Source organism: Mustela nivalis, assembly GCF_964662115.1.
Source record: "Mustela nivalis genome assembly, chromosome: 9".
NCBI classification, from domain to species: Eukaryota; Metazoa; Chordata; class Mammalia; order Carnivora; family Mustelidae; genus Mustela; species Mustela nivalis.
The window spans coordinates 58,535,347-58,559,407 of record NC_139028.1 but is presented as its reverse complement, the minus strand read 5'-3'; the positions used below and the strand labels follow the sequence as shown (position 1 = coordinate 58,559,407).

At 50.0% G+C, this 24,061-nt stretch overlaps 1 protein-coding gene across 1 annotated transcript in view; it reads right to left on the bottom strand.

The window, feature by feature from the left end:
* TENM4 (teneurin transmembrane protein 4) overlaps positions 1-24,061 on the bottom strand; it is a 753,030-nt gene that overhangs the window by 374,844 nt on the left and 354,125 nt on the right. The window contains exon 4 of the mRNA XM_082749583.1: positions 1,825-2,112. Within this exon, the coding sequence (XP_082605709.1) occupies positions 1,825-2,112 (288 nt within the window). The remainder of the gene's footprint in view (positions 1-1,824; positions 2,113-24,061) is intronic.

The window sequence follows — 24,061 nt, the reverse complement described above, 5'->3', positions numbered from 1 at the left end:
CCTTTTGGCCTCTGTCCTGAGATCCCAGGCACAGGTAGACGTACTACCCCTCTCAACATCAAGTTGTGCCATCTTGGGCTGGATCAATCACCTGAGCCTCAAAGTTCTTCTCTTTAGAATGGAGACAATAACCTAGGATCTGCTACCCTCACAGAATTTTTAAGGATCTAGGGAGGTAATGGATAGGGAAGTACTTTGTCGAGTGTCATGGTCATGCCTGCCTGTGAGATGGGGATGCTTCTGACTTATTATTGATAAAGATGAGGGGGCTCCTCCATGCAGACTCATGTGCTAGGGTGACTCGTAGGCCAAACGGGGCTGGTCGGGGTTGGCTGAGCTCTAGCAAGCACAAGCAGAAGAGAGCTGGAAGAAAGCTTTGATACCAGTTTGTCCCTTCCCCTCCTTGACACCCAGAGTGGGCAATTAATGGTAGGTGGTCTTTATGAAGCATCTGCTCCATGCCAGGCACTATGTCAAGGGCTTTAATTACAATCCTCATTAATCCTCATGAGCACAAACTATTAGGAGGCTTCACGGGTAACCCACTGCCCAGGTGAGGAAGCTGAGGCTAGTCAAAAGGGCAGATCCAGTATCCAAATCCAGATCTGTCACTTGCCAGTCTGAGCTCTAAACCACAAACCAGACAAGAGTTGAAGACCTTTCCTCTTTCAAGCCTTAGAGGCAGCCTTCCTGACAGGTCGGCTCTCACGTAATTTGGTCCTATGGAAGAGGCCGGTTGCGTGCCAGGCTCTCAGAGGGGCTGTGTGTACGTGAGACCAGTTCCTCTTACCTTTGAGATCTGGGGCAAATGATTCAGTCTGGCATTGTTGTAAGGATTAGGTAACAATGCCAAAACAGATCTAAACTACACAGCACACAGCCTGGCTAATCCTGGCTGGAGGGGGAGCAGGTGGAGCAGAATCGGCCATTGGTAGCAGCCGGTCAGGCATCAGAGAAGGCTCACAGCTCTTTCGGCAGAAGAATAGCAATCACTGATGCACCAGGGTAGGGAAGAAATACCACGGTGCTCGTGGGGATGATGAGTGGGTCTGCAGGGCTGGAGCCCTAGTGGGAGGGTGTGGAGAGGTAGGGGATGAAAGAGTATAGGGAGAAAAACGGATGGGGGAAATTCCCTTATGCCGGGTAAAGGAGCTCAGATTGAGGGCAATGGGGAGTCATTGCCGACTTCACTCTAGCTGCAGTGCACAGAATGGCCCAAAGCGGGCAGTACCAGGTGAAAGGGGTGGTGGTCAACCCTCCCGGAGAGATGACAGTGGTCTGAACTGGGACACTTGGCTGAGGGTGTGAAGAAGAGGGACGGATTTGAAAGGTATTTGGGACAGGCTTTGGTGACTACTATACTCAGGAAGTGAAGGAGAGGAGACAGGTGCCAGGATGTTAGGTCTGTCTCAGGAACGTGTTCCTCCCAAGGTTAGGACAGTGCTTGCTGCAAGGAAGGTGATTCTTTTGTTGAATGGATACATACATGTATCCATGTATGTACTTGATGTCTGCTTACCACTTCCACCACGCCGCTCTTCAGCAGCGGGAGACGACTCCAGCCCGTCTAACAGGTGAGGACTGAGGCCCGAAGAGCCGGTGGCGGTGCCGAACTCAACCCCTGCTCCTTACCACCTCTTTATGCCAACAGCGTGAAGATGAACAAGCTAAGAATGAGTTACCGGCAGGCTCTGACCAGATCCAGGAGCCGAAGGAGCCGAGGCCCGGCGCTGGCCTGCGTCCCGCCCTCCCGCCTGCTCACGTGCCCGCGTGCCCACGCGCCAGGTGCACACCTGCCCCCGGCCCCGCCCCTGTCGCCCTCACCTGCGCGGCAGAACTCCTCGGCCTCCTGCGGCACCATGTCCTTGACGCGGCCGCCATAGGCCAGGCGGGCATCCTGGTCATAGGCCTTCAGGGTCTCGCTGGAGCTGTAGGACTTCTGTGGAGCTTTGCCCTCCTCGCTGTCTGCGGACGAGCTGGTGTAGCGGCGCTCGGCGTCGCGGCGCCGCGTCAGCGAGCGGTACGGCTTTCTCTCCTTCACGTCCATGGCCTCCGGCCCGCGCTCCTCCACATCCACGAACAGGGTCCTCGCGGCACTCAGGGCCGAGCGGTCTGGAGCCAGGGAACCAAAGAAAGGGCAGAAAAGGTGTGAGCTCGGGCCCCAGGAGGCAGAGGCAATACCCTGGTCTGTCTCGCACCTGATTGGCCCTGAAAGGCTGTGGAGGAGGGACTTAAGACTTGGGGAGGGGAGGGCACCGTTCCGCTGCCACACCCATGTTAGTAGCATAGGGGCCCCTGCACCCAGGGCCTTTGATGATGAATCTGGTCCCCTTCTGCGGCTCTGCCCGTCCACTATGAAGACACCTCAGCCTCTGCCTGCCCACCACGAGGACACCTCAGCCTCTCTTCCAGCGATGGGTATCAAGGAAGTCAACAAAAAAGACCAGAGCACACTGATTTCCATAATCTCTCTACATAGTAATCATGTATTTGTTCCCAGCATGTCCCCAACCGGGACAGGGCCTGACACAGAGCAGAGGCTACTTAAGAATTTATGAAACGGATGACCATACTTAGGCACTGGGGTGAGCACTTAGCATGTATCTCTTCCCTACCAAGATCCCAAAGGCCCTCTCCAGGGCAAGGCTCAGCCTGCATTCCAGAACAAACTCTGTTCATCTCGTTAAAGAACTCTCTTGACCCATTCAGATGGGTCCAAATGTCCTAACCTGGAAAGCCGTTTACTCAGCCAAAGAATGTCTGATGCTATCACTTGGTGTCTTTGGGATTTATCATGGATCCCAAGTGTCTACTGTAGACTTCCTTCTACATGTTTTCCATTATACTAAAAAAGTGCAAACATTTGTGATTTTATTGGTGCCCCATAATAACCATAAAGTGCATAAGACAACTATTTTCATTCCCATTTTATACATGGGGCAACAGTGACCCAGAGCCAAGGCCACAGGGTGCATTAGTAACCAAGCCAACATTAGTAGACCGACCATGCCATGGGTTGCAACTAGAGCCAATCAAGATGTAGAAGTGATACTTTTGGAGACCTAGTTCTCAAAATACCCCTGGAAATCATTTCTGGGACAAAGAGCCTGAGCTAGGATCCACAGAAATCAAATCACCTTACTGGGACCCAAACTGAGGGTTCTGAGCTCTGGTTTCTTAACATTCGGCTTCCCGGCACTGGCCGACAAGATGACAGTTGGTCCTCTGAATGCCTGAGGGGCAGGGCTGGGCAGAAGACCAGTGATAATACTCCCTATGCCAGGATGTGTAAAACCTTTTGCCTGCAATCCATAGTTTGAAAAGCATCTTATAAGGTGACTGGATATATATACTTATGTACATGAATGTGTGTGTTTATATATATAAAATGGAAATAAGATTCACAAAACTGAAGTTCCTACATGAAGTTCTGATATTTCCTATTTCATTCTCTTTTGCTTTTTTTTTTTTTTAAAAAAGGCTGATTATAACTCCCTAAATTGACCGAATCCTAGCTTTTGACCCAAAGCACTGTTCTGGTGTAATTTGGTTGAGGATGTATGGTGACTGTCACCTAGCCTCTGTGCCCTCTGGCCCTTCACCTCCAACCCATCCCCATGACTGACTATAATGGTGATGATATTATAGAGTAAGCAGGAAAGTAAGGTTAGCCATGGTTAATACCAATGACTAATAATTTGTAATATTAACAATGGTTTTACAATAAGAGCCAATATACTGTTATTAGTAGCAGCTGAGTAGTGAGTACTTACTTTCATTAATGTTCTATCTAACAATATTTTAATCCTTACTTCAATTATGTAATATAGGTACTATGCTTATCTACAAATTACAGATGGGAAATTGGGAGTTTAAGTATACTGCCCAAAGTTACGTGGCTTCTGATTGGTGGAGCCATCATCCTAACCGAGGGGTTGAATTTGGCCCATGGGTACAACCACTCGATGATATTGGCTCTGTAGGTTATGCCAGATGAAAAATCTCCTATGCCCAGATCATTCCACTGCTCTGCTTACACCTCCATAGCAGCTCTGTGGAGGCTCCAGGATAAATTCCAGTCTCCTGATCAAAATGGAAGGCCATTGTTTGATCTGGGCCAATGCACTTCCTTCTCAGTGAGCCACCTGCAGCTTTCCTGGACAGTAATTCTTTGGCCTCTCTACCTCTGTGCACATTGATTTATCATTGCACGTCCAGCTAGCAGGATGGTCTGTGTTTGTGTCTGCCTCTGCCCTTGACTGCAGCTCCTCGAGGACAGGCCTGGCGTCCACAGAGCTCATGAAATGCGTGCTGAATGAATGAAAGAATACAATTACGGCAGCTACTATTTTACTTCTTACCAATCATCAGGTGGTATAAAATTCTGGTAGTTTGATTTAGATATATCTAAAATGGAATTAAAGGCAATGCTTAGATGCATGTTTTTAAAATTCCAAAGGAAGTCTGTATTTGAAATATGCACACCTCTTACTCAGGAGCTGTGTGACCCAGGACAAGTTATCTAACCTCGCTGTGCTTCAGTTTCCTCATCTGTAGGACAGTAGTACCAACCTCTTGGGGTTGTTCTGAGGATGAACTGAGTTAATACACATCCCTGGTATATATGAGTCCCTGATACCCAATGGGTGCTCAAAAAATGTTAGCCATTACTATCCTCAGAAAAAAACCACATTTTATTTTTAAAAGGCCCACTTTAGAAGGCTCCAGCTAAGTGTCAGTTATAATTGGAGAAGGAATATCCCTGCAGAAACATATGTTAATAAGGCCAAGACACGTTTTAGGCTGTTAAATTGGTGGACGACTATGTCTTCTTATCAGCGTGAGCCTGTTGACCCAAGGCACTGGCTTCGAGGCAGAGGCTGAGTGACTACGAATTATTAGGAACACAGCCCTGAAACCCACGGCTTCCCTGTCACAAAGCAGCGGCAGGGAGAGCACGTGCCTTGCTCCCATTCCCTGCTTATTTTTTTTCTATTTTAGGCTTAGTATAGTAATTCAGTAAATAGGTGTTTGTTTGTTTTTTTTTTTTTTTTTAAGAGAAGGAGGTTGGTCATGGTTCACACTGGGCTCGACATTTAACAGAGGAGGAAGAAGCTGGGACATAAGAAGTGACAGTGGAGAAGAGCTCCCCTTGGAACGAGGGTCCACAGTCCAGGGACTCAGAGACCTAGCGGGTAGATGGAGGAATGAGGGCCTGGCTGGGATCCCCCCTGCCAACTGCGACCCTCCTCCATGGGCTGGGCAGCAGAGGCACCTCGTAAACCTGTCAGTCCCTCCTAACCTGCTGACCAGGGGTTCCCTACCACCCCTAAATCCATTAGCATGACCTTCCTGACCCTTCCTCTGCTCCTTCTCACAGCCGGCAGAGCACTTGGCTTCTACCAGGTCTGTTTCTGTCCTTCAGTCCTGCCAGCTATTTCTCAGACACCCTCCATCTGGATGTCACTGAGCCTCCACATCCCTGCTTTGCTGGGTTCACCCGAGGGCGGCACCTGAGAGAGATGGGGCAGGAGGGTGTAGGCGAGAGGGGGCAGTGCTGGTTCCCTGCTCTCTCCCTGCTTTGTAGTCCTTTGTCTGCTCGTTAGACCCCTCTTCCAGGCCTCTTTCAATATCCTTCCCTGCCCTCACCCGTCCAGGCCCAGGGAGGGTTGGGGGGCGGCGGTGGTCCCCGTTTCCTGCCGCTGCTAGCTCTAGACCTTGGGTTTTCACCATAGTGGCTTGCTCTCCTCACCTACCCACACCTCTGTCCCTTCATTAACGTGTATTCATTTAAAGCATCTGGAGCGAATCTTGTTTCCTGGGGGATCCTGACCCCTGGCTATTGGGATGACTTTCAGTTATCATCGGGACAGCTTCCTGGGGCTTACCGTAGGCCAGACACTGGGCAAAGTGCTTGCATTAGGTGATCTCACTGAGTTCCCACCATCCCACTCTAGTGGTCCCTCTTAACGATAAAGAGAACCTGAGGTTTAAAGAAGGTAAGTGAGTGGCTTAAACTCACACAGTCAAGAAGTGGGTTGAGGGCTGGATCCATCCGTATCCAGACCTCCCTTCACAGCCCTCCACCACATACAGTAACAGAATGAGCTCCACTGCCCTTCTCCAGACAACCCCTGGCGATGGGGCTCTGGCACGTTAGGAATTGACTTTGTTAGATGCTTCATAAACTATAACGTTCCTTCTATCAGTAGGTGTACGGGATTGGAGAAGAACTACTCTCAGCGCCACCATCATCCTCATTATTGATGTGTTGTTAATTCTGATGCACAAATGCTGTAACTGCACACACGTAACATGTGTGAGACTCTGGCCTGCTCCTGAGGCGTGGCTGGCTGAAACTCTTCTCTGGGTGAAACCCGAGCTCCGCGAAGGTGCCTTCGGAGAGGAGTTCGCAGACAGACCTGCGCTGGGCGCTGGGCGCTGGGCCCGGAGACGAGCAGGATGGGAGCTCTCTCTCCGGGGTGTCCGCCACAGCAGGGCAACCGTGGGTGATTTGACGAGCATGGCCTGCAGTCTCACACCCTCCTCCTGATGCGGACACGGGTGTCATTCTTGGCTCCTCTCTGGGGAAGGAGAGCGGGCCCCGGACAGGAGAAGGGAAGAAGCACGGCTGCCTCGAGCCCTGCACCCAATACGTTCCACACACCCCCGTAAGAGCTCTGGTCACTTACCATTTCAGAGAGCAGGCTGCATGCCCTGGGTGGGTGGTCAAGTTCACACAGCCGGTAGGTGATGCTAAAATCTACATTTTGGCTTTTTTCTTTTACATGGAGCTGGGCTCTGATAGACCTAGAAGGTCTGAACAGGTCCGTGAATGTGGGGAGACCTGGGGGACCCGGGATGGGGAATGGCGACGGGGGGATGATCTCAGATAGGAAAAGAGGTAATCACAATAAAACCACCACCGTTGATCAAACCCCTACTCATGTGCCAGCTGTTTTGTGCCTATGATTCCTAATCCCTACAACAATTATCTGGGTTAGATAGATCCTCTTTTATATTTTCTCTTATTTACTCGTATTATACAAATGAGATAATGAGCTTAAAGAGATGAAGGGACTTGCTCTAGATCCCGTGGCTTCCAAATGTCAGGGCCTAGATTTGAACCAGAAGAAAAGATTTAAGCCTTATGAAATGTACTGTATACCTCATAATAGAAGTTGACTCATGTTGTAAGGAATGGCTAAGTCCCTTTCTGTCCTCAGTGCTGCAGAAGATGTGCAGAGGTGACACACCGGACTCCCTGTTCCCTCTCTCCCTTGCCCCCTTCTCCTACCCTGCCTCTTCTCTCCAACACTGAGTTTCCACCCTGCTGGGCCAGACCTTGGGCGAGGCATCCGTGGACAAGACAAATGAGCTTCCTACTTCTTGGAGCTTCTAGAACAGGGGCAAATCAAACAGGGGAGAGACAGGAGAAGGACCACAGGGGCTCCTAACCTAGGTCAGACGGGCTAAAGATAGAGGGAAGATCAGGGATCACTGGCCAGAGAAAGAGACATCTTTTTTTTTTTTTTTTTTTTTAAAGATTTTATTTATTTATTTGATAGAGAGAGATCAGAAGTAGATGGAGAGGCAGGCAGAGAGAGAGAGAGAGAGAAGCAGGCTCCCTGCCGAACAGAGAGCCCGATGTGGGACTCGATCCCAGGACCCTGAGATCATGACCTGAGCCGAAGGCAGCGGCTTAACCCACTGAGCCACCCAGGCGCCCCCAGAGAAAGAGACATCTTAACTATGACCCCAAAATGGCAAGTCGAAGTGAGCTAGGCCAGACCGTTTGGAGGAAAAGAGAGAAAAGAAATCTAGCTCTGACTTTCCATTTTCTCTGACCTACAGTCAAAATACGTTTCACCATCCAGAAAACACGTACTTTGTACGGATTTCGAACTAAAACGAGCATTTCAGAAACTATGTCTAATCACTCCTCAAGGATAGCACCTGACACTTTCTATTTTATTCTTCTCCACTAAAATAGGATTATGGATGGGTTGCCAACCTCTCGTTGGAAAAGCACCGCTCTGCTCACAGCTTGGATGGAGGCTGGAGGTACAAGAGAACTGCGGCCAGGGAGAGACCCAGTTATCCCCTGAATCCAGCCTCGAGGGAGAGGGAAGCCGTTGCTGAGAAAGCCTGGGAGGGGAGGATGATCAGCCTGGTGGGGGACAAAAGCAATTTCCATGACCAGTCGTCATCTCAGTGACAGGAGAATGCAAAGGAGTGTGTGGCAGAGAGCCTGGATGGGAGGTCCCAGGGGAGCGGGTCCTCCAGCTGGGTTTCAGAGGCCCGGATGGGGCCAGGGCCAGGAGCAGGCCTGGAAGAATGGCACAGGCGCTGGGCCTGCGAGACAAGGCGAGATGGGGGAAAACAAAGCTTTTGGTACGTGTGGGGAAACTCAATAAGCAACGTTGGGCCCATCACGTCGGCTCCAGCAGTATTTATGAGGGGCAGGGGCCCAGAGCACTGGCAGAGAGACTGGAACAGACGGAGAGCACTGCTGGGTAACCTCTCCCCCCACCTCCCCACCACCGCCGCCCAAGCCCTCGGGGGAAACGGGTGTTGTTACCACCCTGGGTCCCCCCCCCCACCCCACCACACACACCTAGCAACAGCCAGAGACGGACCAGGAAATTGACTGAATTCCTACTGGACTGAAGTTTTATAAGTTTTCCTGAACATAAGCCTGTGGTGATATTTTTAGTTCTTTGTGTGTCAAGAAGGGCCCATAATTATTTCAGAGCGAAATGTGTTCTACAAAATAGAAGTCCCGGGCATTATCTGTTTGCGTATGTGTGCACAAAATCATCACAAGTTTTTACTTTCCTTAGTCCTTCAGAGTTGGGTCTTGCGAGGCCTCTGTTTTAAACTCTGGTGACGTGTGTGATATGAAGGTGGACGCCAGAGGTGTGGGGGGGGGGCATCGATGCTGTGTTGTGCTACGTGCACACCGGAGAACGAGGCACGATCATCCCCACTTGACAGATGGGAAACGGAAGCCCAGAGTAGCGGAGCGATGCCCAAGTTCATACAATATGCCAAGACCGGAATCTGGGAACCCTGGTTCCAAGTCTGTGCTTTCGGTTTTGGTACCCCAAGCACATTTCTCTGGCCCTGTGGCTTTAGGGAAGAACTTGCTCTTCCAAACAGTGATAGTGATTACATTAATGGTGGCTCAGGGCATGGTCTTCATAGCATGACCTCATTTTATCCTCACCATACCCCCCAAACCACCTTATTTTTTTACACATGAGAAATCCAGGATTCTGAGAGGTCAAGTGCCTTGCCCAGAGGGCCACAGCAAGGAGGTGGCAGAGTCAGGATTCAAACCTGGGTCTATATGACCCCAGGGCTCAAGCCGTTAGTTAAAATCTCTACCATTTCCCACCTAGGTCATCTCTTATTTTAATGTCTTTAGATTTTCTATTTGCTTTTTCACTGTGTTTTGTTAGCAGTATTAATTCCTTTGATGAAGCCAATTCACCCCTCACCTGGGGTTTTTGGGAGGACTGCTTTTATACCTCCCTCTCGAAGTGGCCCCGGGACAGCACTGTGGGCCAGAAAAAAGGGCTTTCTTGGGAACCTGGTGGAATGTGGCCATGTGCTTAGCTCAGCTACTGGGACACCCCTAATCAGCGGCTGGCAAGCAGGTGACAGATGGTACCACTGCTTACATGGGCCATCTCGCTCTTCTGTTGGAAGGCCTGTCACAGGCCGGGAATCGAAACCCAGGCGGCTGCTGTATGGGCACCGTCCTCTGATCCTCAGCTCAGAGAGCTCCCACCCGAGCTGTCTAGATGCCCCCAAAAGGGCTGAGCATGCTCAGGACCTGGGACACAACAGGCCCTTGACCCACAGGAGGGAGTATAAGGGCTGTGTTTTCCAGATTCTTCTACCCAGATTCTTCCCCTCCCTGAAGCTACTCACCAGCCAATGATTCCCCTTTATAAATGGGGACGTCTTAGAGTCAGAAAAGGTGGCATTTACTATCTTAAGATTGAAAGTCCCGTCAAAGGTCAGCTGGCTCATGCCCCTTTGGATGCCCGAATCCCTTCCATGTGCCCAAGTCACACCACCTCCAAAGTTGGGCACTTCACTGCCTCCAGAGAAAGCTTTGAGCCAAAGCTTCTTTTGGCTTCCTTCCAAAGGCCTCAGCTTGACTCCTTGGGGTCCCAGGAAAGAAGTCCAGTGCCTTTACCCAGCAAAAGCCCTTCCAGAAGATGGGCTTGTCTGTGTATCCTTGGGTCTTCTTATCAGGCTGAAGATCTCACCTAAGATTTTCAAGCCCTCACCTTCCCAGTGACCTTTCCTGGGGTTCATCCAGCCTCCTTCCCTCTTTCCCATCCCACAAGGCTTTTGAAGGGTGAGGTTTGGTGACAAGGAGTTGGGTCAGACACGGTCAGAGAGACAGACACATCTACAGATGGTCCCAGCACAGTCAACACAAAAGAGCCCTTGAGAGAAATGCTTGGGGGCAAAGTTGGGGACAGCAGCTCAAGTGGGGGAGGCAGCAGGGCGGCCTGAAGGAGGGGATACCTGAGCCGAGGCCCAACAGCTGTGCAGGGGGGGCGGGGGACAGGAAAAGGAGTGTGCTTGCTTTCATCTACATGCCTCTCACATGGGGTGGCCCCGGGAACCTCTTGGTCCAAAAGAGAACCTCACACCTCTCTTTTGTACCCACTGGGCGGCAGGACTCCATCTGGCTTTCTGGGAAGCACACCCGCCTGGCTTCAGGGGCGCTGGCTACGTGCTGCGACTCAGCTCCTACATGGACCTTGAGAAATAGTCTGTTTGGACCCTCAGCTCCCCTGGGAAGGGGCCTTCTCCTTCTCCCTGGAAACCGCATTCAAGGGTCAAGCCTCAAACCCAGGTTTTATTAGAGTGCTAATTCTCTGCAAAAAGTGTGCAAGGGCCCTGTCCAGACTTCACATTTTCTATGGGTTTATTCTGGGAGCCCGTTATGAGATAATCAGAGGGACGGGAGAGATAGTTGTGCTGATGGATTGCACATCCCCTGCTGTGCTCAAGGCTTAACCTGTAATTACCTGGGGCTCCTGAGTTAGGCCTCCACTCTGGAGGGGAGAGCTGGAGGAGAAAACCAGCGCCACAGACAGCAGGCACTGCCTTAAAGGTTCCAGAAATAGTGAATCTCTTAGTTTTAACACTAACTCCCTCCATCCCACAGAAGCCCCCCAGATCTCTGAAGGTAGCAATGGCTTGTGCTCTCCTTAAGCTGCCCATGACTCTGTGTCCATAGAAAGGAGGAAGCTCTAAGGCGGCTGTGACCCCAGCAAGTAAAAGCCAGGACCTCAGTTTTCTCTTCTGCAAATTGGGGTGATATAGGGGTCAGGAATAAGCCATGTCTGAGGACTGCCTTTGTGTACATACACAAACATACACACACGCACACAATGGAATTCGAAGTACTCTATCAAGGGCTCTGTGAAAGTACAATGTCAAGAGCATTACACCTTTGTAAGGTGTAATGATTGCAAAGCCCCTTGGGGAGGAGTCAAAGAGGGTCCTCACAGCTGACAAAGCTTGTTAGCAAAGGCATCCCGGAAATGGGTGCCCAGTTGCAAAGCAATGGAGAGAGAGGTCGCTTTGGCAGAATTTCCCTTATATCTCAGTGTCCTCAAACCTCAAAGAGGTGGAAGGAAAGGCCCATAATGATGGGAAAACCCTGACTGCCTGAAGCTGCCACCATTTCCAATAATTAAAGGCGGACTTAATAGATATTAGGGCCCTCTTTCCAGCAGCTGGGTGGTCAGGCAATTTTTATTTCAATAATTAGCTGCTGTTAAGTCACACAGAACTGGAGACAGATAAAGGCAGGGCCAGTCTCTCATGGAGCTAATTGTGCCCAGAGTTCTACACGCCTAATCAAGCCTTCCACTGCTCCCATCCCTTTCATCCAAGGCCTCAAAGGACCTTGCCATCGGTAATTAAGTCTCCTAAGTGCTGTAAGGAAAGGGATTCTCCTGGATGGCCTGAATGAAGAAGAGGCTGCTGGGGGGTGGGGGAGGGGAGCTGGGGCAGGCAGTCAGGTGGCTGGCCCCCAGGATGAGGACAGAGAGCAAGGAATAAGGCCCCAGTCCTGTGCCTGGGCCCTTTAAGCCTTTGGCTACTGTGTACTCTTCCACTAGGCAGGACAACCACAGACCTTCTGGCTTCACTGGCTCCCTCCTGTTGAGTCTGGCTCAACCAGCCCCAAACTAGAGACAGTCCAGATGGCCACTGAAAGCCTTTCTAAATGTATCAACCTGGACGGTCTCCGGGGGCTATATTTGTTAGACATGCCAGGTCAGGCAGAGGTAATTCAGACGCTACTCTCCTAGATTCTTAGCATTAGAGGGAACATAAAGGAGATGAGTCACCCCCACCCCATCTGCAGCTTGGATTCCTTCTAGGAATCCACATGGACACCAGCAAGACTTTGCTTGATCTCAGATGACAGAGCACTCACTCCTAAGACATTTTATCCTGATATTCTGAGAGCCAGCTAGAATTTACTTATTTCCAGAGGCTTTCTGCTGGTCCTAACTCTGCTTTCAAACTTCACAAACAAGGCTGATCCCCTCTCACCCCCAGAGTAAGATCTCTCTTCCTCAGGCTCCAGGAAACAGTGGTAGAAAACCCAAGCTTTACATCAAAGGCACAACCCAAGAGGAAAAACTCATAAACTGGACTTCACCGAAATTCAAACCTGGGCTCTGTGACAGACTCTGTCGCTCGGATGAAAAGAGCAGCTCAGAAGCAGGAGAAAATATTTGCAAACTGCATATCCAACAAAGGTCTAGCATCTAGAGTATATAAAGAATGCTCCAAACTCCACAGTAAAAAATAAACCTCAAACAACCCAATTAGAAAAACAGCCAAAAGTTATGAGCAGATACTTCACTGGGGAGGATGTGCAGATGGCAAATAAGCACATGGAAAGATGCTCAACGTCATCGGCCGTCGGGGACGCACACACCCATCAGAGGAGCTAAAATAAAAAATAGTCATAAGTCTAAATGCTGGCAAGGATGCAAAGAAACTGGAGTGCCCACACATTTCTGGTAGGAATATTAGTGAGTACAGCCCCTCTGGAAAACAGTTGGATGCTTTCTTGTGAAAATAAACATGTAATTACTGTACAACCTAGTGACTGCACCGTGAAATGAGAACTATGTTCACACAAAAACCTGTACAGTAACGGTCATAGAAGCTTTACTCATTATGGAAAAAAAAAAAGCAAAACAAAACAAAAAACAAACAAACAAACAAAAAAACCCAGAATAGTCCAGACATCCTCCAAAAGGCAGAGGGTTAAATAAACAGAACACCATGGAATATTACTCAGTAAGAAAAAGAAAAAGTAAAATGATACAGTAAATCTCTAGAGAACCATGCCTAGTGAAGAAAAGCCAATCACAAACTGTAGGCACTGTATGATTCCATTTATGTAAAAGTTTGGCTAGGACAACATGCTAGAGGTGGAGAACAGATCAGCAGCTGCAGGGGGGGGGGTAGGGATGGGGCCGTGGGAGGAAGGAGGTGGGAATGGCCACAGAGGGCAGTGTGAGTGGTACTTGTGGGAAAGGAGATGCCTGCTATCTTGCCTGGACCTACTCAGTTACAAGTGATAAAATAGTACAGAAGTAAATCCACGTATACACAAATAAGTACAATTAAACCTAGGAAAATCTACATCAAATGAACAGATTGTGTCAATGTCCATAGTTTGGATGTGATATCTGCTCTCTTACTAAAGTTTTGCAAAATGTTCCTGTTGGGGGAACCGGGGTAAATGGGACCCAGAATATCTCTGTATTATTTTTTTCAACTGCATGTGAACTGCAGTTATCTTTTTAGATATCTCGATTAAAACAATAGGTTTTGGGACGCCTGGGTGGCTGAGCAGATTGAGCGTCTGCCTTTGGCTGGGGTCATGGTCCGGGGGTCCTGGAATTGAGTCCCGCGTCAGGCTCCTTGCTCAGCAGGGAGCCTGCTTCTCTTTCTGCCTGCCACTGCCCCTGCTTGTGCTCTCTCTCTCAAAAAAACAAAACAATAGGTTTTGTGAGTCCAGCAGACTTGGGTTTGAACCCTGAACCTGTTGTGAACTTCTGGTGCACTCTAAACAAAGAAACTGAGACTCAGTTTCCCATCTGTGAAGGGGATAGTATACAACATCTTACTTGCTTAACTTGAGGCTTACATGAGGCAAACCATGGGAACGCTTAGTTCTGTGTGCATAAATAAGTACTCATTAAACAACACTGGTAAATGTTACATATTATACAGGAAAAAATGTTTCTCTGCCTTCTCCTAATTCCATTCCCACTCACCTTGCTTCCACCCTTATTATCCTTTTCTGAAAGGGTTCCTTTCGGTGGATGTCACTCTGTAAAATACCAGGGTGAAAAACGGAAGACTCTGATGTGGTCCATCCTCTGGCGTCTTATTATCTCTAGCCACGCTGCCATACTTCACATGCTGTTTGGCTAATCCTTTGCCACTCCCTTCCTGTATTATGTGTTCCTCTCCCCCCATAAGGCAGCAAGCTATTCTCAGGCTCAGTCACCAATTCGCAAGCACCAACTATGTGTGGAGACAAAAGCCACCAGATGACATCACACATCTCTTACAAAGTCCTGGGAATAACCGAGGACATTAGGTGTGGTGGAAGACTGCTATGGAAAGGACACCTCCCTGTATCACACCCTTGTGAAGTCTCCCACACTGACTCTGGGGCTGGCCATTGTGCATGCATTGGCCGAGGGGCCGAGGGGACATTAGCAAATGGGACCCAGAAGCATGAAAAACCCTTGAGTTTTGGGCTTGCTTTCTCTGGCTACTTCTGGAAATCATCCATCCTGTATGGAGACCCAGGCTGGCCAGCTTGTGGCTAGAGACAGAGGGCTGAGCCTATGAGACGCTCAGAGACTGTGGCTGCATGAACGAGCCCAGAGTCAAACTGGCAGAGCCACCTAGCTCTGCCCAGCCCAGATTACTGACTCTTAGAAAGAGGAACAGTATGTGGCCACTTGAAGCCTCTATGTTTTGCGGTGGTATGTTACACAGAATGGCTAAGTGATGCAGGTATTATTAAAGTCCCGTGTTACAGATGAGGAAACTGAGGCTGAGATCATTGAAGTACCTTAAAAAATAGGAGGAGATGTCACAAGGACAAGGATAACGTCTAAACGGTACTTTCGAGTTTATACATTTCTCCTACATTTTTGCCTGATTTAATCCACCATCCTGTACCTCTCTTTTTGCGAATGTATCAAAGTGACATTTACATTGTATTTATATTTAGTAGTTGCTCAATTACACGCTCCAGGCTATACGGAGATAGGGATCATGTCTGCCTTGTTCAGCACCGAATCTCAAACTGTGAGCCTTGCAAACAGTGGGCACTTAATAAGTAATGACTGACTGAGTGAACAAACACGTTTGAGCAGCTATGCCCTCCCTGGTCCTATATTCGATGGAGGACTGATATTCACAGAGGTGAAGCTCTTTGTTGAAGGTTACACAGTTAGCAACAGGCAGGGCTCACAGGCAAGCCTAGCTCTTTCGATTTAGTGCTAAGGTCTGCCTCAAATTCTCTGTGCATCCCAAGGGTGAGACAGACAAGGAAATGAGTAACTACCCCACAGTTAGGATGGAATGTTGTTGGATGAATTCCATATGTTAAAGGAATGCCAATCCCCACGCTAAGAGGACTCTGATCAAACCAAGCTTCCAGCTGGAGCAAAAATGTGTTGCAGTGCGAACCCCAGTGCCTGGGATCAGAGATGCCTGCTGGCCCAACTCCCACATCAACTTGTACCATCCAGCTCCCAACACCCATGGGGCACCCCAATCAAACACAAAACCATCCAGCAAACAAAGCAACGCTAAGCAGCTCTGCCCTTGGCCCTGGGCCAGGCTGTGTGCTCCTTAGTGAGGGCCCAGCACATATTAGGGACAAGCCCCACATCCTCCTGTCCCAGGTGCCCCCTTCCCTCTCTGGGACCTTTCCCCACTGCCCATGACACAGAGATGACATTTTTGGAATGGCCTTAATCCACTCTGCCTTGGGAACCCCAGACTCCAGCTGTGGGGGGGGGGGGGCACTCCATTTATCTTCCCAGTCAGCACCAGGAACAGGGGAAGGACACAATGCTTGTCTGCAATTGCCAAGCTGCCTAAGCACTGCAATGGGTTCGAGATGGGCTGAGCGGAGCCTCTCCACCTTCCAGAAAGGCCCTGAGCCTGTCCTCTCCATGGGTAAGCTATGGCCCTTGGTTCCCTGCTGGCTAATGTTACAGCCGGGTCACTGCAGTCTGGCTTCTTGGGGCCAGACCCTCACTTTGTTCTCTCCATTGTTGCCCTGAATTTGGTTTCATTAAGACACTCTGCTTGTCACTCCATTAATTCTGTTTCTGCGTTGTTAACTTCAGTTAACTCTCCCAGTCTTTCGGGCTACTCCAACCAGGAGAGGAGGTACAGTGGGGAAGCCCACTCCTCTGCAGGGCTGGAATGAGAGGGTATATAGTATTTAGGACCCAGCCTGGTCTCTACGGGCCAGCACCAACCTAGACTTGTCTAGTATGGTGTTCCTAATGTAAAGTCCCTTCTCACCTCAAAAGTCACAGAAACACCGAATGTTGTGGGACAGGTGGAATGCACACCCTCACCAGCCCTAGCTTACAGAAGAGGGCATTCCCAGGCAGACAGAAAGTTGTGCACAGCAGCTAAGAGCCAGACTGCTAGGGTTCAAATCCCAGCTCTACCACTCCCAGCTCTGTGCCTTGGGCGTACTACTTAACCTCCTTGTGCCTCATTTGTGAAGTGGTTTTAAGCAATGTCCCCACCAGACAGGGTTATTGGGTGGCCTGAATAAGTTAGTAAGTGCAAAATACTTCGAATAGGCTTAGCCCTTGGTTGTTGTTACTATTATTACTATTATATTTCATTAGAGCCTAAGTTGCAGTTCTGGATTTCTGCACCCCACTCATACTATTGCCTTTAGACAAATACCCATGTTTGGCATTATATATTCATTCTTTTAGTCACTGAACAAATATATACTAGGAACCTACTATGTGCCCAGATCTATGCTGGCAGGCAAGGTGATAAAGGTTTTGCAGTTGTCCTAGAAAGGCAGAGAGGGTATCATTTCTGAACAGGTGTCTTCTAGTTTGAATCTCAGCCCTGCATTTATTAGGTATGAGCCAAGTCATTTGGGGCCTCATTTTCAGCATCTGGAAGATGGAGAGTTACTTATCTCCCCACCATCCTGACTCTCCCGAGGACCCCCAGGGTCGTCTGGGGGCCTAGAGAGAGAGCGAGTGGTGGGGCGTTCTCTGAGCCCCGGCCCCCTCCAGCTCTGGCTCGCAGGAGGACAGGCGATCAGTTTCTGATGCAATGGCCAGGGCAGTCCCATGGTTCCTCAGAAACCTGAGCCCTCTTCAGAGAGAGGGTTTTAATTGGCTTAGGCTCTGTGCCCACTCCAAGGGAGCATCACAAAGCAGGGATTAGCCCCCTAAGAAGGCCAGACCCCACAGACTGGCCAAGTGGCTGGAAATCAGCCTGTCTGCCTCGACCTGCCTGAGTTGCTCCAGCTGTGGGCTGCCTTTCCTTCTCTTCCCATCCCATGAGCACAAGGAAAGGGTGCTTATTTTTTTTTTAACTTTTTTTTTAAAAGATTTTTAAAATTTATTTGACAGAGATCACAAGTAGGCAGAGAGGCAGGCAGAGTTGGGGGTGGGGGAAGCAGGCTCCCCGCTGAGCAGAGAGCCCGATTCGGGGCTCGATCCTAGGACCCTGAGATCGTGACCTGAGCTGAAGGCAGAGGCTTAACCCCCTGAGCCATCCAGGTACCCATTATTTTTTACATTTTTAAAAAGATTTTATTTATTTGGGAGAGAGAGCGAGAGAGAAAGCAGGGTGCAGGGGAGCAGAAGGCGGGGAGAGAGAGAATCTTAAGACTCCCCGCTGAGAGTATAGCCCCACACAGGGGCCCATCTCATGACCCTGAGATCACGACCTGAGCCAAAACCAAGAGTCAGATGCTTAGCAGACGGAGCTACCCAAGTGCCCCCAGCAGAAGGATGTTTAAATCAGAGCCTTGAGCTACGAAGCAAATAGGAAAGGCCTGCAGACGATGTTCAGCAGCATCTAGAAAAGTCCAGGCTTAAAATGCACAGTTTGGGACATTGGATCTGCCTCCCCAGAGGGAGGCCCAGGGGCTACACAGAGGCGAACATAGCTCTGGGCCCTTTCTTGGACGGGGTACTTTACAGTTTATACAACACGTGACTTCTGCTCACACTCCCCAGCCCCGAGAGATAGGTTCTATATCCCGACCTCAACAGGGAAGTGTGGCAGGCGGGCAGGAATGTGGGGTTCCGGCTCAGATTCTTGGACAAGTGGTTTTGTGACCCCCGGCAAATGACAGTAACACACCAACGCTGAGTGCAAACAGTGGGCATGCCCCGGGCACCCAGCAAGGGCCCGAGGCCAAACTGTTGCCATCTTCAGATACACCAAGGCTCCAAGGAGCAAGGATTGGCCCTAAGTCCCACGGCTTCATAAGGAGGCTGGGACGCCACGCCTCACCGGGAGAGGCTCCTTTCCTCGAGCTGCAGCTCGGAGGCGAGAAAGCTCAGTTAATACTCAGAGGTTAGGGGAGACGCCGGAGCCGGTGTTTGTAGCTCTGAAACCGTGAAGCATCGTACAGATATTTGTTATTCTCATTGAGAAAATGAAGGCTTCCTTCCGGAGGGGAAACAATGTGTCTAAGGTCACCCAGCTGGCAAAGAGCAGACGGGCACTTGATTCTAATATTCCAGTGCCCGCTGCCCCTTGTGCCAGGCCGCAGCTGCTGTCTGGAGCACCTGGCCGCATGGGATGAGGGCAGCGAAGCTGCAGGAGCAATCGCGCAGATGATATGCAAATACTTGGCTATTTGAAAAACACAGCAACAAGCAATTGAGGATAAATGTCCCAACTCTCCCTGGTTAGGAACACCACCTGGGGGCACGGAGATGGGTCAGCGTGACTGATGCTTTCCGCTTTAATGGAAACATGCAGACGCTCAAACTGAATTACTCTAAAAATCTTGACTCCACCCCCTACCCACCTCTGTCACTCACACCGCCTTTGCTATGTCTTTCCTGCTCGAGGGGGATGTGGTCATGTGTCTGGGGCTCTGGGAACTCAGTCCCTTGCCCCGTTACTCAGAGGGAGTAACATTTCACCATGTGAAAGAAGACACTGAGTCCACGACCTCTGATCCTCCAGGTCCAGCTTGCTCACAGCAGCCATCTCCAGTATCTTCTGGGTCTTCGTAAAGAAATACCCACTGCGGGGTCAAAACAGCCCAAAGCACATAAAGGAGATGGGCCCATCTGTGCGTTCAGGGTGCAGCATGGAGACATTTTAGAGCCATCAAGGCATGGAAAGCCTTAGGACTTGCTGGCTCGTGTGTCTACCTCTGCCCATCATTATTCCCCCAACGCCGCTTTGACCAGGTCCCATGCTGTGCCTGAGGATCTGGATATGGTCTTTTCTTCATGGTCCTACCCTGAAGGACGGCACTGTCTAGTGGGGGAAGCTCAGCAAGAAGCAGATAATCTTCATTCAAGATCCGAAGGATGGTAGAGAAATCAGGCTGCCTTCTTGCGGCACCTGACACTTTCAAGAGTCTGGGGCTACGGTGGGAATCTGCCCGTCACTGGGAGAGGGGAGGCAGGGGGAGGAGTGGGGTATGGGGGTCCAAGTTCTGAGCCCTGTGCCAACCGGGGTACTTAATTTTTTTTTTTATCCAATTCATATATTGGGCCTCCATTAGGATTTCATTTAAGCAGTCAGATCCTTGACCAAAAACAGGTTAGAAAACCATGGCCTTAAGACTTGTTACTCAGTTTGGATGGGCCCAGGTGAGTGTTTTATACAGTATTGGCTTATCAGCCTGGCATAACTTGAGTCATCCCTTCTTCCTGTTTTCTCATTTAAAAAGTCTATCATAATGGCTAATTTACTCCTTTACATGTATCTATTGATTATGTTACGAGCCAGACACCGTCTCAAGTGCTGGAGATAGAGAAAAATACATCTCTCACCCCGTCTGCCTTCTCCTACCCTGCTGGAGCTGCTTCACAGCTCACAAAGAGATTGTTCTAAGAAGGACATCAGACTATAATCATGTCCCTGAATACAACATTCAATGGCTCCCTACTGCCTAAAGCCTGGCTTCTCCCAAGTACAGCCTTGAAGTACAGACTGAAGGCATCAGCGTTATCGGGAGCTGATTAGAAATCAGAATCTCAGGTGCCATCTCAGACCTACCCTGTCAGAATCTGCAATCAGATCCCCAGGTGATTCCCATGACTTCAGGATCTGAGGCTCAGAGGACTGTAGGATGTTAACATGGCCCTTCACACCCTGATACCTGTGTTATCTGTCCTGTCTCATCTCCACGCTCATTTCTCAAACACACTATACTCAATGCCTATCTGCTGCACCCACCTGTCCTCTCCTGCCTCCAAGCCTTTGAATGCATGGGGCCCCCTGCCTAGAACATTCTCCTGACCTCCACTTCCAGCTACCAGCTACAATTCCTTCCTTTGTTCAAAGACTAGAATCCTACTGGAGTTCTTCAGCTCCCATCTCCCCTCCCACTTGCGGGCTGACTCCATGGCCCCATCATCCCATCACTTTCCCAGCCAGCCCAATGTCTGAGAATCTGCTAGAAAGCTCAGTGCTCTGGAATTTGTGTCTGTCATTTAGGTGGGTGCCTGTCTCCTTCAAAAGATGATGAGCCCTGGGGCAAGGGATGGGCCTTTCCTTCTTTATAGCCACCCAGTCTCTGTGCTGCCAATCAGTGGGGATGTAGACAGGATTCAGCGTCTGCCTGGAGGAGCATCCAGTCTGCTGGGGCAGACTGGCTTTCCAAGTAATGAGGGCCAACATGTACTGGCCCACAGCTTTGTGGCCACAAATGGGATGGTTACTAAGCTGAACCATTTTTTTTTTTTTAAGATTTTATTTATTTATTTGAAAGAGAGATGGAGATAGAGATAAAAGCACAGTGGGGAGGAGAGGGGGAAGCTGGCTCCCCACGGAGCAGGGAGCCTGATGGGGGGCTCAATCCCAGAACCCTGGGATCATGACCTGAGCTGAAGGCAGAGGCTTACCAACTGAGCCACCCAAGCACCCCTCTCTCTATTTTTTAAAGATTTATTTATTCATTTGAGGGAGAGGGAGAGAGATAGAGAGAGAGAGAGTGAGCAGGAGGAGCAGAGGGAGAGAGAATCTGGAGTAGATTCAGTGCTAAACACAGAGCCCGATATGGGGCTCGATCTTGTGATCCTGAGATCAAACCTAAGCCGAAACCAAGAGTCCAATGCTTAACCAACTGCACCATGCAGGCACCCACAGAACTGAACCATTTTTCAAGGCTAATGGATCCAGGTGGCTTTGCTCTTTGGGCAAATCCTCACTGGCTTCCCCTCCCCACCTCTCTTCCAGACAGACCTTCTCCCTATTCCCCGAGGAAGCACCCCTGGCTTCTGGACTGAGTTCTCAGGAGGCTGATCAGGTGTGTGAACCCAGCTCTGCTCACTACTTCCTGGCCAGAGGAAACCTTGTCTGCTTGACCCCTGGCTGGCACGAGCACAGGAAATGCGACGCGTATAGCCAGCCGAGCCTGGAAAGGGGTGGTGCTTCCTCATTTTGAAGGAAGGCAAGTAGTGAAGTGGCCAAGGGCTATTATTCCCATCCTGGGCACCAGGGGGCAAGTAAGTAAATTAATTAAAGTCCTCAGTGACAGCATGGGGACTAATTAATTAAAGACATTCATTACTTAATGTATCTGTGGAACGTTTGCCGAACGCCCACGTTGTGCCAGGCTGTTGAATTAGATATTTGAAACGCAAAGGTGCGTGACTTCTGGCCCCTGCCCCCAGCTGAGGTCATCTCAGCACAGAGAGGGCAGCCTGAGAGTCTGGAGGACTGGGGTTTATGGCTTCCTGGCCCACTAGATTGTTCTACTTCTCCGAGCTTCCTTTTCCTCAGCTGTAAAATGGGGATCACAGTCTCTGTGCTGTCTTACAGACTCGAGAGGATCAAACAGAATCACAAGTGAAAGTGCTGAGTCAAGTGCTACACCGCTGAGGTAGGCTCCCGCAAATGGCCAGCCCAGAGTCACTCTCCGCCCCCTTTCCCACGCTATCATGGCCCAGTTTTGTTTGGGAAATCAACATGCTCAGCCCCAGGCAATAAATCATGATTTGGCTAAGGCAATCAAGCCCGTTTTCTCTTTGGCAGATGCTCCATTTCCCAGCTTCTCTTGTACTAATGCTAATCGTGTGACCCAATTCCGGGGCCAACAGATGAGAAAGCAACTTCACTGGCAGGGGAAGCTTTTGCGTGGGTTGTGACACCATTCATCTCCTTCTTATCATTGTCTTCAATGTGGTGACCGTCTTGGGACCATGAAGTGACAGGGATGAGAACCAAATAATGACCTTGAAAGGGTGGTGGAGTAGATCCACTCTCTTTTCCCACCTTCCCAGTTCTTGAGGCACCCACCCCACTCAAGGCCCCGTCCTCTCTCTCCTGTGTGGTGGCTATGACCTCTAGCCAGACGCTGTCTGATGATGAACTCTGAGGGTCCAGCTGCTAAGATGGAAAAGTAGGGGGAAGTGCTCATCCTGTCAACAGGTAGTTGTGGTCCTACGTGGAAACTCTTTGGAGCAAACAAGAGGGAGGCCCAAGCCAGGAATAGCTTAGAGGTCAGAAAATGCTGGGGAAGGCTTGGAAACGCACCCTCTTGTCTCTGTTTCACAGGTGCAAATCTCATCTGCACAACTGGCCCAAAGACAGAGGTCATGGGGTCTCCTCTCAGGGCCTCCATTGCTCTCAACTCAACAAACCTATTCCAATGAATAGGTGTGTGTCTATGAAACAAGGTAAGAGATATGCTGAAATGTCAACCGAACAAGGCACATGCCTCGGCTCATTTAGTTCTACCAAGAGCTCTTTACAGAGAGGGAAACTGAATGTGCAGAGGTGACACGACTTGCCCAAGGTCAATGCCAGGCCAATGCAGGTCTTCCTCATGGTCTAGGCCTACGTTGTCCAACAGGGTGGCCACTAGCCACGTGTAGCTAGTTAGATTTCAATTACACATTAGAAGTACATAAAATTGAGTTCCTCAGCCACATCAGACATGTTTCAAAAATAGAGATGCCGCCTACGGATCCAGGGCAAACCCAGGACATTTCCATTGTGTCCAGAAGCATAATAGGATAATCTGAGAAGAAGTCAGAGATGCCAGCTTAAAGAGCACAGGCCCGCATAGCGACCCAAGCATGGGGTCTAGAAGCAGACAGCCGGGATGTTTGGATGGAAGAGGGTGAAAGGAGGGGAGAGAATGTTCTCTGAATGCCTAGGATGTGCCGGTCACTGCACAGGGCTCTATGTCTGCTAGCTCGCTTACCCCCATGCCAATGCTACCCCATGCCATTTTGTAACCCCCTGTGACACAAGGAGAAACTGAGGCTCAGGGCTGCAGAAATACTTGTCTAAGGCCATAGACCAGGAGATGGTGGAGCTAGGGTACCCACCCAGAACTGACTACAAACTCAGGCCCATCTAGCATGCCTCTTTCCGCCAGGTGCCAGGTTTGAAGGCACTTCCTCCCCTCATTCTTTTCTGAAGGGAAGAGATTTTCTGAAGGGAAGCAAAGAGAGCCAAATTCCAGTAGGGGTGGGGGGGCACTGCCCACATAGGCCCAGAAGGGAGGTCCCTGCAGGGGAGCTCCGACTGTCTCCCCTGCCTGGGAGGCCAGGTCAAAGGGCAAACTCATTTTTTTCCTGGGCCTCCCTTCCTAGGCTGGCTGCTGTTATCAGAGACCTCTGTAAATCAGGCCCCAGTCACCTCTGGAGACTCCAGACTACGGGGGACGAGCTCCTGCTGTAAGAAGATCAAGCTGTTCAGGCTCTCCCAGGGAGCTCTTAGAAGCTTCAAAGGCTGAGGCCTGATTTACGAGGCCGCCAGTGGCTCCATG